The sequence below is a fragment of the Musa acuminata genome, chromosome BXJ1-4 (assembly GCF_036884655.1).
Source record: "Musa acuminata AAA Group cultivar baxijiao chromosome BXJ1-4, Cavendish_Baxijiao_AAA, whole genome shotgun sequence".
Taxonomy (NCBI): Eukaryota; Viridiplantae; Streptophyta; class Magnoliopsida; order Zingiberales; family Musaceae; genus Musa; species Musa acuminata.
The window spans coordinates 992,838-1,008,482 of record NC_088330.1 but is presented as its reverse complement, the minus strand read 5'-3'; the positions used below and the strand labels follow the sequence as shown (position 1 = coordinate 1,008,482).

At 38.1% G+C, this 15,645-nt stretch overlaps 2 protein-coding genes across 2 annotated transcripts; both read left to right on the top strand.

Moving 5' to 3' along the window:
• Positions 1-857: 857 nt before the first annotated feature.
• LOC135640326 (tryptophan aminotransferase-related protein 4-like) lies at positions 858-3,985 on the top strand. Its single transcript, XM_065154647.1, has 5 exons — positions 858-1,209; positions 2,466-2,763; positions 2,856-3,145; positions 3,212-3,498; positions 3,577-3,985. The coding sequence occupies exons 1-5, from the start codon at positions 920-922 to the stop codon at positions 3,783-3,785; spliced, it is 1,374 nt and encodes a 457-aa protein (XP_065010719.1). The 5' UTR covers positions 858-919; the 3' UTR covers positions 3,786-3,985.
• A 3,861-nt stretch (positions 3,986-7,846) lies between these two features.
• Positions 7,847-15,328, top strand: LOC135640322 (katanin p60 ATPase-containing subunit A1-like). The gene is made up of 7 exons (XM_065154640.1): positions 7,847-8,057; positions 9,979-10,438; positions 11,402-11,599; positions 13,469-13,713; positions 13,951-14,109; positions 14,271-14,358; positions 14,816-15,328. Exons 1-7 carry the CDS (start codon positions 7,939-7,941, stop codon positions 15,095-15,097), a joined length of 1,551 nt encoding a protein of 516 aa, XP_065010712.1. The 5' UTR covers positions 7,847-7,938; the 3' UTR covers positions 15,098-15,328.
• Positions 15,329-15,645: the final 317 nt, after the last annotated feature.

Here is a 15,645-nt window from a genome sequence, read left to right as displayed (position 1 = left end):
AGATTTTTAGTTCACAATTTTCTTTAGCATCTGTTCCTTGAGTGAACTTCTTGCTTGATTAACAAGCAACACCGAATCCTTCCTCATGTTTCATCAAACACAAAGCATCAGAAGGTAGCGACTACAGCAGACTTTTAACTTCATTTGCTGTTCAACTCGTAAGCAGCACATGAATTCCTTTGTCGGTGAGGGCCGAAGAGAGATTGTTTCATATATTTTTTTCTGATTGCGATTGATAATGCTGTAAATGTAGTCTTGATCATATAATAAATGATCATATTGATATTGATATTGATATTATGGGATAAACTCTTCTTATTACTTATTTTAGATATTATATTTTCGTCTATAAATAAATAAGATCTTTTATGAATTAATGAGATGAACGATGATATAATAAATATATAATAATTAAATATATAAATACCTAAATATGTGAGTATGTGATTGTGTAAATCAATGACATAATTAAAAGATTATATATCTTCTCTCGTAATTTTGTACTAAGGATAAAAAGAAAAGAGAAAACGAGTTTAGTTCTTATCGTAGATTGACATTATAGATCGACATCAACGATAGATAGAGAAAAAAATTTCTAAATAATATCAAAATATACATCGTTGTAATATTTAGATCCATTGTTATTTAATTTTAGATTTTAATATTTTTTTCTTTAATAATATTATATTTTTATGGTACCACTTACGATTAAAGGGTTTGATTTGCTGGGGTGTAACCATATTTCTCCTCGAGCAATCAAGAAACTACAGCGGTCCACATTAATTGGCGACCGATCAACCTATCGCCTCTATGTAGATTAGACATATCAAGAAGACCATGTGCTCGACTTCCTATTATCTTTCGTCGAGGGGAAAGAGAGAGTCATACGGAAGAGCCAAGAGAAGGGAAGCCTGCAGGGATGAAGCTCCTGCTCGTTCTCTTCTCTTCCCTCTTCCTAAACGCCTACTTCTACTTCTGCCTCTTCCTCCACCACCACCACCACCACCAGCGGCCGCCGTCTCTCGGATGGACCGGTTCGGCAGCCACGGAGGCCGAGGCGGTCGCCGCCATCAACTGCTCCGGCCACGGCCGCGCCTTCCTGGATGGCGTACTGGCCGGCGGCGGACTCCCCGTCTGCGAATGCAACAAGTGCTACTACGGCAGCGACTGCTCCCAGCTGCTGCACGACTGCCCTGCCGACGTCGACAGGTAAACCATCTCTCCGTGGCTGATCCAATAAATATCTATGTCGGTCCCACGTAGTAGTATCGCTGGAGAGACAAAGTTAAGGCGCTTTTGATGGCATGTGGATTATGGTGACTGCGCCGCTTATGTTTCACTCCACACAACAATAATTCGAACACTAGAGAGATAAAGTTTAAAGTGGAGAAGAATCAATGCCTTGTCCAATTGAGTGAGAAACGAAGAGAGAGGAATCTGTCGACGGCGGAAGGATTTCTGTCTGTTGGTGCAAGGTTTCTATCAAATTTGAGTCGTTTCATGACTTGTAGCTTGTTACAGTGGAGAGCACAAAATTTTGATTTCTTGTTCATCAGTTAATTAAGGTTTAGGTGCAGTATGATGTTAGTCATTCTTATACTATGTGGCTGCTAAATGGATTACTCTCTAGTGTTCTTGGGATGTTATCAAGTTTGAGTAGTGATTAATCTAACCTGAATTGTGGGGCCTCACTCTTCTTTAGATTCGCATCACACTCTGATGTGTGGTGTGGATTCTTTGCATCCCGGGTCATAAGGCCCTGGTATATGATTGAGCGAAGCCATGTACAGTAAGGTGTGCTTTAAAGATTTGATTTTTAATTATATGTTCAAATGATATATATATATATATATATATATATATATATATATATATATATAATAAAATTATTATTTTATATTTATTTCTATCGAGTACAATGTCCATTTTCTTGACTCCGCTAGGTCGGAATAATTGTCCTTTGCTTTGGAATACTTGGCTGTCAAGCAACCAAGTGTGTGTGTCGTGCAAGCGATGCCAACGTGACCTAAAACTTTTCTCGAGGAAAGAAAAGGACACGTGGGAATTCTTCCATTGGTGACGTTAGACATCCGATAAGTACTTCGATTGGATTATCCGTTATTATATTGGATGTATACCGTTGTTAGTTTGTGATAGTGGTGATCATCATCGAGGTGATTGATTATTCCGTCCAATATGTTGGTAAATATCCGAAGCAATGGCTCTCATGTTATAATATCTCATGAGGACCTAAATTTAGAAGAGATGTCGTCGACTATGTTCCTCCAACGATTAAATTAAATTAGTGGATGAAATGATACAAAGAATTTAACCTTTTATTATATGCATAGAATTGTCTGCAGCAGAACGAGAAAATCCAACTCATATCTTGATGAATTCTTTTTCTCAATGAGTTTTACTTGGTCATGAGGCGATCGGTAATTGACCTGTGTCTTCCTTTTCAGCGGGGATCCGATGTTCTTGGAAGCATACTGGCAGCAGCAAGCTGCGAGCAGCGCGTTGGTGATCTCAGGATGGCATCGCATGAGTTACTCCACCGACGGCAAAGACTACCTCTCCATCGAGCTCGAGAAGCACATCCGCATCCTCCATCAGGTGGTGGGCAACGCCGTCACCGACGGCAAGTTCATCGTCTTCGGATCGGGATCGGCCCAGCTCATCAACGCTCTGGTCTACGCGCTCTCTCCGAGCAACGCCTCCTCCTCCCCCGCCAGCGTCGTCGCTTCGGTTCCCTACTACCCGGTCAGTAGACATTTCCATCTGTTGATGCGGGCTGATTGCTTGGAACCCTTCTCTTACTTCTCGACGATCGATGTCATGGCTTTCGTTGTCAGTTCTACAAGAAGCAGACCAACCTGTTCGAAACGAGAGCGTATGGATGGGGAGGGACGACGTCTAGCTGGGCGAACTCATCGGTCTCGTCGGCGACGAACTTTATCGAATTCGTCACTTCCCCAAACAATCCCGATGGGCTGTTCAAGCAGCCAGTTCTCGGGAGCTCAGCCGTCATCTTCGATTACGCCTACTACTGGCCTCATTACTCGCCAATTCTGGACCCGGCAGATGAAGACGTGATGCTCTTCACCAACTCCAAGATCTCCGGCCATGCCGGAAGTAGGTTTGGGTACGCACGTCCCTTCTCTTATCAGCAACGCCAAGACGCTTGCTGAACTCCAAATCTTGAACGCAGGTGGGCGGTGATCAAAGACGAGGGAGTCTACGAGAGGACCGCAAATTACTTGTCGTTGAACACCATGGGCGTCTCTCGCGACACCCACCTGAGAGTCCTGAAGCTGATCAAGGTCATGATAGCGGAGAAGGGAGGAAAAGGTGACATCTTCGAGTTCGGTTACAGGACGCTGAAGGCGAGGTGGAGCAAGCTGAATGATCTCGTCTCCTCCTCGAGCCGCTTCTCGCTTCAGCAACACTCTGCTCGCTACTGCAACTACTTCAGAACGATCCGAGACCCTTCTCCAGGCAATGCCCCCTCTCGAGCGAACGAGGAAGAAGATCACAGTATCCTCGAAGTTCACTGACATTGGATCTGTTATGCAGCTTATGCTTGGTTGAAGTGCGAGTGGAAGGAAGAGGACGACTGCCATGAAGCGCTCAGGAAGGGGAGCATCATCTCACGCTCCGGCGCACTGTTCGAAGCAGATAGCCGCTACACGCGCTTCAGCCTCATCAAGACGCAAGACGACTTCGATCTGCTCCTGAAACGGATGCAGCCTCTCGTCTCCCACGAGGAGATGGCCTCCTCGTGAACCACCGTTTGATTTCTAGGTAGCATCATTGACGACGTGTTGACAACACAAGGTCGTGATGCGTGCAAGAATAATTCTCCGAACATGTGAATAAAGACTCGGTAATTGCACGAGCTCATTCTCGTGTGTGTATCGGTCCTTTGTTTTTGTTGTTCAAGAAAGACTTATTAAGTTTTATTAACGTGAATTATATTTATATACTTTAGAGAATTTTTTTTTTATCAAGATCAATTAACTAAGAGAGATTTTATCAATTAATTATGAAAATCTTATTTTCTATCATGCTCCCACAAGATTAAGTTCTTGTCAAGGATGATGATCTTGGATCGATGCAATAAAAATATTTTATGGGCGAGAAGTTTCGTGAGAGAGTTTGTTAGTACAAATAATATGTCGGACAACATATGATCAATGCTTTGTAATAATTATCTAAATTGAGTTAGTTTAAATCTAATTGAGTTGGTATTGCGATGAAATAATGCATTTAGTGTTTGGCCCATTTAGTGTCTTGAAGCAAGGTCTAACGTTGATACCACCCAGACATAGTCTTCAAAACTATGTCAGATTATGATACCGTCAGACTAGGCGGTGGTACCACCCAGTGTCAATGTGTCAAGTTGTAGTATCATCAGACTAAGCGGTGGTATCGTCCAATGTCAAACTGGCAGGCACTGGTACCACCCAATATTGGCGGTGTACCACCAGTACCCCGAAAAGCTAAGAATTTGAATTTTGGTTCCAAGTTTTGAAGTCATTTGGGGTCTATAAATACCCCACAAATTCCTGCTTGGAATACACACGAAAATAGAGTGATTCTAAAGTTGCAAACTCTTTTAAGTTTAGAGTCCCTCCTTAAGCGCTTAGTGATAGTCCTAAGGGAAGTGTGTGAGGGAACACTTGTAAAAGAGGGGTGTAAAGGTTCTTTCGTAAACCTGTGAAAAGAAGAAAGAGTGTAAAGGTAGTTGATATTCGCCTATTAGAAAGAAAGTCGATAGTGGAAGCCGGTGGTCTCGAGTGAAGAGGAATCGAGAATGAACGTAAGTCACAATGACCAAACCACTATAAATCCGGTATACTCTGGTTTGCATTTACTTTAAGCATTTCATTTTCATTACAAACTGATTTCTTACTTTCACTACGCTTTTGTACACTTTCAAGTTAAACTTATCTTTCCGATCAATTTTCATCGAATGAGAATTTTCGAACTAACGTTTTTACGTAAGCATTAATTCATCCCCCCTCTTAGTGTAGTCATGGTCCTAACAGAATTATGGAGTATGACATCATATTCTTTACACATGGCTTTGCACCATTATAGAGATTTTTGAGCTTAAGTGATGGTGTCGAGTTCAACGGGCTCAGGTGGAGATTTTGTGATAACATGAAGGTCAATGACTTGACGTAGTATGAAAATGTTACTTTTGGAGTATGATGTCATGAGATGTCCAAGTGCGATAAAATTGTTAGGTTATATGGTAGGTATAAGTATTGATAGAGAGTCACTGACATGTACCTAGTCAGGTTGAGGCACTTCAGTGTCACTAGGTCCTTTGAGGGTAGTGCTTCATCAATAGGGTGAACTTATGAAGAAGTGGAGAAGTAGTGGTGAGAGTGAGGAGCTGCTGAACTGGAGTAATAAGAGAGTGCATATCCTAATGGGAAGGACTGGATAGTGTTACGAGAGATTTGTTTGACGAGGTCTAAGGTATACTCCAGTGATATATGGTTGTTGGAATGACTCGCATAACTAGAGACCCATGATTTTGGAAGGGAAAAGTAGACTCCACAAAAATGATATGGTGTGATATAAAAACTTTTTGAGTTTGAGGATCATGGCATCGGAAAGAATTATGTTCAATATAGTACCTTATGAAAATGTAAGGCTTGGATCTTGATGTTATCTTAGGTGAAGCATAGAGGCATAGCCACGGATAACATAAACAACCAGATATTTTGAGTTTTTGAAAGTTTAAGATTTTGTAAAATAGTTTTTCAAATTGTGACTAATATTGTAGGACTAGAGTGAGCATGTAGTTAATGAGACAAACTCCATTATGAAAGGTTGCTGACCAAAAGGTTGATGGTATGGAGGCTTGATATAGAAGGGTGAGACCAGTTTTAACTATATATCAATATTTATGTTCAGTAGAGCTAATTAGTTGAGGAGTATACGGGAGTAACTTGAGATGTTGTATACCGAGATAGGATGTTAGGGCTTGATATTCACCTCCGCCATCAAAGTAAACTATTTTAATTGTAGATTGGAAGTAGTTTTCGACTAACTTTTTAAAATGGATAAAGATTGTAAAAACTTTAGATTTATGGTTGAGAGGATATAATATATGTACTTAATAAAATAATCTATGAAAATGATATAAAATCTAAAATTATAAAAAAAAATAGTTAGAGAAATATCCTAAAAATCGGTGTAAATAATTTTAAATTGTTTAGAGCAGAATATGGAAGATGTTCTAAAAGGTAGTCTATGATTTTTATTGCTAAGACAAACATCATAATAAGTTATAATACTATTTGTTTTGAAAGTTGGAATAGCATAATGAAAAAATAGTTTTTGTTAAATAAAAAACGAGGAATGATCAAAACGACGATGTCACACATCGGTTAGAGCTACAACTAAAGAGTGAACAGTGAGATATATGATTTATGAAGCTGATGATCATGCATAAATATTATCATTCTATAGTTCTTATGAGAACGACGGGAAGCAACATGACGTAGCCGACAACGGGCTAGTGGTGACAAGTGATCACGAGAGCAAAGATAACCATGAAGAAGGGGGTGGTCGCACCGACATATTAGATGATCGGTGTTCATCGAGAGGAGCGGGCGCTCAGTTTTGCTTGGGAAGAGAGCTCTCGAGCTCGCACGAGCGGTTGTATAGTATAGCGATCTTCGTTTTGCTGCGTTAGTATGATGCTAAATTCTTGGCTTAACAGTTTTAGACAACACATCTGTCTCGAAATTTTTGGAAGTTGGCGAGTTTAGGATCAGTGATTCAACAAGAGATTTAAATAAAAATAATAATTATGATAACGACAACGTCGTGTCTTAAATACTTTGCTTGTATGATAACAACAACAAACACAGAGGATTGTTCCAACATTTATAACTACAAAATTGATGATAGATTGTGTAACACCAATCATCCACTCGAGTTTATAATTGTATATCTATCAACAATTATAACGCAAAATTGTATGTCTCTATCAACAATGAAGGACAGTTTTATTTTGTCATAGGGGAAGACGGCGATACATGGATATGTATTAATAAGATCAAATTATGAGAATTCGATCCGTTATACAACTCCCAGTCTCATGAAATAAAAAGAGGAAACATACCCTGTTATAGATCGGAGAGGCTTTTCTGTGTATGATTGATTGTCTGAATATTTAGACAAACTAGAGAATAATTCCATGTTAAGTCAGGTGGGTCCCATTTCCCTCCGCTGCATCCAATCACGAGGCCGGTGGCCGTCGGGGCTCGTATCGAACTAATTCCCTCCATCTAAATTATACGTAGCTCCCCTCACTGACACTTTGATAAATTAACGTATTAAAATCTATAATATTTTTGACATATTTCCTCCCCTTTTCACTATTCTCGAAATATTGATGGATTTCGTCCAAAATTTTAATTATAATATATTTTAAATAAATTTATATTGATTATTAAAAATATTGTAAATATATTCAAAACACTGACATGGAAATCATCTTATTTTTGTATGAACCAGTTTTGAGTTTTGAATTCGTTTGCTTCTGTTATGATATTTTTAATAGACTTATAGTGTTTTTGTGGAGGTATCAAAAATATTATAATTGGCATAGATCCTTCCTATTTGGTTGTATAGGTTCTTAAATATAAATTAAAAAAAAGGAATAGTTTAGGAGTATTATTTTTTTTAAAAAAATAAGATTATAAATAATAATTTTTTTATTATTTTTATCATAACAAAAAAGATTCATTTTTTTTTTAGGCTCGAGACTCTTAACCATATCCGTTTATTTATTATCCCAAACTTTATTTTAAACCGGCGAGAGTACGAATGAAAGACTCGTACTTTTCGACGCCCGTCTCTTCTCTTCTCTTCTCCTTCTTTCCCCAGCCCTAAGGAAGGTAGATCTCGACGATGGCCGGAACCCTAGCGGGGCTCCAAGATCACCTCAAGCTCGCGCGGGAGTACGCTCTTGAGGGCCTCTATGACACCTCCATCATCTTCTTCGATGGTGCCATCGCCCAGATCAACAAGTAAGCAGCTTCTCCTCCTCCCGCCTTCCAATTTCTGCCCTATCAAGCGCGATCCGAGGACTTGATGTTGAATCTTGCCCTTCGCATCGCAATGTATTTCCCTCACCGTTCGTAAACTTTTAATTTCAGAAAGTTACCCAATCTCCATCTTGAATTGAACCTGTTCAAGTTAGGTTTGTTGGTTCTACGTTGTCGTTTACTCGTTTAATGAATGCGTGACCATCGAACATCTTAGGTTTGTCTGATTGTCCCTAGTTTGAAGAGGATCATGGTCAGATTGATCATCCCATTTCTAGATCATTAAATAATAAAAAGCAATCGTATTATCATTAAACCTATTAGCAGTGAGTTCTATGATTCACCGAAATGAGACAAAAACAACTTTTATGTGTAAAATCAAATTAATTTTGAGACTTCTAAACTTCAATTTTTGGTTTAACCATAATTGGTATATGAGGCAAAGTCCACATATTCAATTGCTTGAATGAATTACTTCCATAGACATAAGGTCCCAAGTTTTTGAGTTAGCTATATAGATCTTTTTCAACATTAATCTATATCGAGGGCAGTATCAATACTTCACTAGTCAAACTGAGGGTAATCGAATCATTTAATTGTTCCTTAGGTCTTCCTATAACTCACCCCTCATGGCCAATTTAATTGGCACATCAATCATAACTAGTCATCTATTGATCTTCTTCCGTCATGTCTATACCATCATAAACCATATTTCACAATTTATCCTCGATTACAATTACTCCCAACTGTTCATGAATGTTAATATTTCTTGTTTTTATAAAATGTTTTCTGGTAACTCGCCATGGCCATCTCAGCATTCTTATATCAATGAAACTAATATTTTGTTTATGGTTTTCCTATTTTCTAAACATTATTATCCATAAAGCGTAGTTGTGTTTACATGCTTAATATTTTTTTCAAAAAAATACTATTCAAGTTAACAATATATTTATAAATATTTTTAACAGATATGATTTAACAAATATAAATTTAACAGATTTGATTTTTTTTATTCTTACTAAAACATGTAATTTGTGTTTATAAACTATCTTTTGCTTCGACTTACTCGAAGTTACTGATTATGTTCCTTAAGCTTAGGCGGACCTCAATTACCATCTCAGTCCACAAAATAGTGTTCCGTGCATTTATAGGCCTTCTTTTCACCCTTTTCAACAGTATGTTTCTTGCTTATTAATGAGGTTCGTCATAAATAATATAGTGGCATACCATTTTGATTTTAACTAAATTCTTCTATGCTCTGTCACTTTCGGATGAAACTATTGGAAGAAAACTGGTCACACATTTGGGTCACAACTGATCACTAATTTATGTCAAGCTTGGCATGTGATTCTTTGACAGTTTCAAGCCTGCATGGAAACTGTAAGCCTCACAAAATGTTTTCACAATGAAAACATTTTGGAGAATTATGTGGGATCTTTATATAAGGGCAGCTGTGATTGAGCTTCCAGTTTAGAATTAGGAAAATATTAATTATTCTATGATCTCTCACGTTGGGATGAAACTATCGGAAGAAGACCGGTCGCACATTTAGGTCACAACTGATCACTAATTTACGTCAAGCTTGGCATGTCATTCTTTGACAGTTTCAAGCCTTCATGGAAACTGTAAGCCTCACAAAATGTTTTCACAATGAAACATTTTGGAGAATGGGGGATTTTTATAGAAGGGAGGCTGTGATTGAGCTTCCAGTTTAGAATTAGGAAAGTACATTGTCTGTCCTTGTGTTTTATTCTTATTACTGGATGGAGGTCATTATCATCACTATCACCAAAAATATCAAGTCAGCTATACTGGTTCCTCCTTTAGAATGAATAAGATATTAGTTTTTGAAACTTTTGATGCCTACCTTCCAATATACAGTCTTCCTAATCTTTGCTTACAGGCATCTGAGCACTCTGGATGACACTGAAATTCGTGCAAAATGGATGAATTGTAAGAAGGCTATTTCCGAGGAGGTTGGCATTGTCAAACAATTGGATGCTGAATTAAGGGCTTTCAAGGAAATTCCAGGGACCAGGAGGTCCTCTTCACCCCCGATATCTGTTAAATCCTCCTTTGTTTTCCAACCACTGGATGAGTACCCAGCTTCTTCAGGTGCCTCGGATGATCCAGATGTTTGGAGACCACCAAGCCGAGACACTCAGAACAGAAGGCCCACAAGGACCACCCAAACTGGCATGAGGAAGTCCTCTCAAGATGGTACTTGGGCACGTGGTTCTTCCAGGGCGGGAACTGTTGGGCGTGGTGCTAAGGCCAGCTCGGGTAAAAGTAGTTCAACTGCCAGATCATCAGCTGCCAGTGGAAAGAAAGGAAAATCCAGCTCTAGCAAGCCAGATGCACAGGTATGAGTAAATAGGTTGTACCTCTTATCTTATATTCATGATAGCTTCTAATTGGTAGCATCCTTGTCCTGAAAATGCTTCTTAGAAATCACAAAATTCTTGATGATTTACATGTTCAATAAAAGTGAAATATGTCATTCATCTTACATAAGATAATGTTTTCCTTCTGGTTTGTCATTCTTAGGAACCCATCCAAATTTCTTTAATAAGAAATAAATGTCATTTTCAAATCAACCTGATTGTATGTCCATTTATCTCTCTATTCTGTGTGCATTTCACAAGCATCTATTTTTGGATCTTAGAAGTTCCAGATTTAAAAATTAGCTTTATACTTCCTGCCAGCAAAATGATAGCCTTCTATAGGGTTTTGTGATGGGACACTGGGATAATAGCAGCTAGTAGAAAATGCATATGCATGCCATAGCAAAATTAGGGACTCAATATTTTGCTTATTTTTTATTTCTGAATGTACTTGATAGTGTGACATTGACTTAAACCTAAGTATTCTAAATCATTATCCTCATTTAGTGTGCCATTGTAACATTCTTTAGTAACGTATGTGAACAAACAGATGAAATTCTCGCTCATTTTGAGTATTGAGATATGTATATCTCTTGGGTATTGCTAGACCATTAGACTGAGAAGCCATAATGTATTGCATGGAAGATAACAGTTTAACTAAGCTAGCAAGTTAAAACATAATTCATTTTAATTTTATTCAACTGCTTTGGCTAAGAAATTTTCATTAAAATATAAGGAAATTCAAGTTCTATCTCGTGTTTATGTTTTAGTTGAGTGCCTGTTAGCTTTTGAAAATGCCCACAATTTGTTTTTTTTTTCTGGTTTCATAAGTTGTCAATTATTTTACTAGACTACAAATGCACGAGAAATCATTGCTGTGGTTCTGTGACTTGTGTTAGGCTTGTCTTATTTTTTGTCATTGATTACCTTAAATCATTACAGAATGGTGATGCAGAAGAAGCAAAGCCAAAAAAGGGACAGTATGAAGGACCTGATGCAGACTTGGCTGCAATGCTTGAAAGGGATGTCTTGGAGACTAGTCCTGGTGTGAGATGGGATGATGTTGCAGGACTAAGCGAAGCCAAAAGACTCCTAGAGGAAGCTGTAGTTCTTCCTCTATGGATGCCCGAGTATTTTCAGGTACTTCTAACCAATACTAACTATAAGAGTGTTTGATCTAAAATTTCCTCCTATCCTTTATACTAAGGAAGTTGTTACGGTGGGAAGCATATTTATGCTACTTAAATATTTAATAACTGGCTAATGCTACCTATGAAATATTTATGCATAATCCAGTTTGGTATATGTGCTCTTTTCGCGATGATGTTTTCACCTATAAATTCGTATCATTCTGCTAACTAATTCATTTATGACGTATATAGCTTGTGGTTAATTTCAATCATTGTACCACAGAGTAAAAGAACCAAAAGCATCATCATAGAGGTCATAAGTCATGAGGCTTGTTCATAAAGCTATTCTTTAGCTGTTGCCCTTGCCTTGTTACTAGAGTAATGAATGTCTGTTTGATTCTTGGAAAGGGTGACTTACCTCACATTTTGAGATGTTATTGCTCATGATTTTGGCTACTCTTGACCAAAACTGTTCAAATTTGACCTCCCAAATTATCCATCTTACAGACCTTCCAGCAAAAATGCTTTTTTGGAACTATCAAGTTTCATGTGTCGTATTCAACTGTGTTTTGCTTAATATTCTGGACTTTTGCTTGCTTTATGTTCAACCTTCCAGATTCAACATTCTTTTAAAAGAAGAAAAGCCCCTCCTAGCTTCAACAAAAATATTGATCAGTTGTGACCTTACAATGCTTCCATCTCTGACAAACCTCCCAGCAAATGCTTCTCTGGAACTGCTGAGTTCCATTGGTCCTGTTTAATTTTGAAATTTACAGAAGTGTTACATATTGGAAAGTGGATTATGCAAGATTTTGATGCCATGAGAAACAAACCACTGCCTTAAGTTCAGTTTGTTTTCTGGAGCTCTGTTTTATATTCAACATGCTTTTCACAAAAAAAGAAAAGAAAAAAAGAACTAGCTTTGACACAGATATCTGATAGAGATAACTTCCAAGTTCCTTATTCTAACTCCTATAATTTCCCTAGGGGCCAATATATTTTTAAAAAACATGCTTTTCTATAGGTGACATGCCTGAGTTGGACAACCTTCCTGCTTGTCTATGCCCTGGTATGACCAAATAATGATATCTAAGAGGGAATATTTCTTTGAGTCCCTGTGCTAACATTGTGCTTGAAACCAACTATCAAGTGTATTTTCTGGAATGTGTATACTTCCATTCGGGAGCCATGATAAGTTAGGGTGTGTTTGGCTTTTTTTTTTTGTACTTCTAAAGATAGAAACATACAAGTTTTTGTTTATGTTTTCCTTTCTTTTAAGAAGTTTGTTGATCACCATTTTCCCTTCCAGTTGTCCATCCAATTTTCTCGTTTCATCTTGTTCGATAACAGTAGTTGGTCCGAAGAACACTATTTTTTGAACCTTCTTTTCTGTTGTGGAGGTGTAAGAATGGATGCTTTTGTTCTTGTAAAGTTCATAACATAAATCTTTACTTGAAAAAACATGAGACGAAAAAATAAAAAATAAAAGAGAACAAGAACATTAGTTGTTATGGTGAATCCTTTAGTAAAGAGTCAGGTTTGAGATCTGTATTCTGTACTCCCAAATTGCCAATTGAGCTGGTTGGTTCCAAAATATTTGCAATTCTGTGAAGTGGGGATGGCCAAGAAAAGCTAGAAGGCCAGCTGGTTCATGTGTACAGCATCATAGCTTATCTTACAGTAGCCTCATAAAACTGCGATAGTCCCAACTCTTTGTGACATCAGCGATCATAGTGTTCAAAGTGTTCCATGGCGTTTGAAGTTTTGATGTGTAGTTCATTAACATCACAGTTCAGTAATATGTTGTGTAGTGCTGCTGAATTATGCTATTAAGAGAATGCCATGTGCAAGGTTATCCAAATTGTCCTGTCATCTCTAGGGGATTCGACGGCCTTGGAAAGGTGTCCTTATGTTTGGTCCACCCGGTACCGGAAAGACACTTTTGGCAAAGGCTGTAGCTACAGAATGCGGTACAACATTCTTCAATGTTTCTTCTGCTACACTGGCTTCGAAATGGCGTGGAGAGAGTGAGAGGATGGTGCGTTGCCTGTTTGATCTTGCAAGAGCCTACGCTCCAAGTACAATTTTTATCGATGAAATTGATTCTCTGTGCAATTCTCGGGGGTATGTATGCCTCATCTGTGCAATTCTCTGTGCTATTATGTTAAACTTGACGTTAGTTTGTTATTAATTTTGATAATAACATTCTGATGAAAGAGAGAGATTGATACATATTCTTGCTTTGTTTTACATTTTGAAGTTCTCTGCTGTGACAAATGGTCTAATGATGACATTTTGGGTTCAATCTTAATTTTTTAAATGCAATAGAGGCATGCCAATTTTAAACTCATTTTTTTCCAGGGCTTCAGGTGAGCATGAGTCATCTAGAAGAGTGAAGTCTGAACTCCTAGTTCAAATTGATGGTGTCAACAATAGCTCTACTGGTGAAGATGGTCAAAAGAAAATAGTGATGGTTTTGGCGGCTACCAATTTCCCCTGGGACATAGATGAGGCACTTAGGTGAGGCATACTTGCATATTCCTGAAAATTTTGTTCTGTAGCTCTCATTTGATAATCTGCATACTGTTTCTACCATCTTATTTATCTTGCTGAATATATAGCCCTTGACAAACTACCTTCTACCTTCCCTTCCTGATCTTTCTTTCGTTGGACTGATGCAGGAGGCGGCTGGAAAAGAGGATTTATATACCTCTTCCTAATTTTGAAAGTCGAAAGGAGCTTATAAAGATCAATTTAAGAACTGTTGAGGTATGGTTATCTGGAATGTTCATAATTTCTCGTCTCATTGCCTATTATGAGTCTATGTACACACCATTTATATTACTCATTTAGGGACTATATTATCCTAGTTAGAATTTAAGAATATGAGCTCGTGTGGTCTGGTTGGTCTCACTTTCTCTGTCCATGATAGTTGGCATGTGCCAAACTGTGCCAGCAATGCTGAGACATAGTTAGGTGACTAGCAAGCAATGACATGCTAGTTGACTTTGCCTTTAGTTTACTATTTTCTTTCCCTTATCATTGAGGGACGATAGCAATTGTCTGAATGCTTCCACTACTGAAGGAAAAATTAAGAGTCCAGTTTAGGGTGTTCAAAGAAACTGAAGTTATTGAGTCTGATGACTTAATATAGACTGAAATCATGCTTGATTCTAGTTAGTCATGCTTGTTTTTCACCTTTATTTCTCTTTAACTACTACCATAGGTAGCTCCAGATGTAGACATCGATGAAGTAGCCCGTCGAACAGAAGGTTACAGTGGAGATGATCTCACGAACGTTTGTCGTGATGCTTCATTGAATGGTATGAGGCGCAAAATTGCTGGCAAGACAAGGGATGAGATCAAGAACATGGCAAAAGAAGAGATCTCAAAGGACCCTGTGGCTATGTGTGACTTCGAAGAAGCTCTGACAAAAGTCCAGAGGAGTGTTTCTAGTGCTGATATAGAACGCCACGAGAAGTGGTTTTCGGAGTTTGGGTCGGCCTAGAGGTATCGAAATGGTCGAGTTAATATCGATCATTCTTTCTCATTGGCACCACTATGTTTCCTTGTAAACAAATATACTTCCACTCATCAGCTGTGCAACTACAGAAAAAAAAAAAAAAAAAATTGTCGTTCTTTGGCTGTTCTAGTGGTTGTGTGCTTGGGGTATATAAATTGTCAGCTGATCTGTTGAACGGCTGCTACGTCTAAGCTTCCTCAAGTTGTTGTAGAAATACCAGACTTGTGTTGGAAATCTTTAGTTGTGTCGTGGTGGTGGTTTGATGTTGTACTATTCATAACAAGTACAATGTTGTGTTTCAATTATATTATTGTTAAAATACTTTTTTTTCTCAGTGAAGACGGTCACAAAGCCAAGACTTTTCTTTTGGAAAGCATTGCTCTTATCATAATTTCAAATCTCATGTGTGATATAATACATGGCACTGAAATTTGTTTCTTCTTCAGAAAAATGTGCTATCAAAACATCTTATATCTGTTTAAAGTTTCGGGAAATCAGATGGTGTTCTTGAATCTTGCTCTGATGCAATTCAA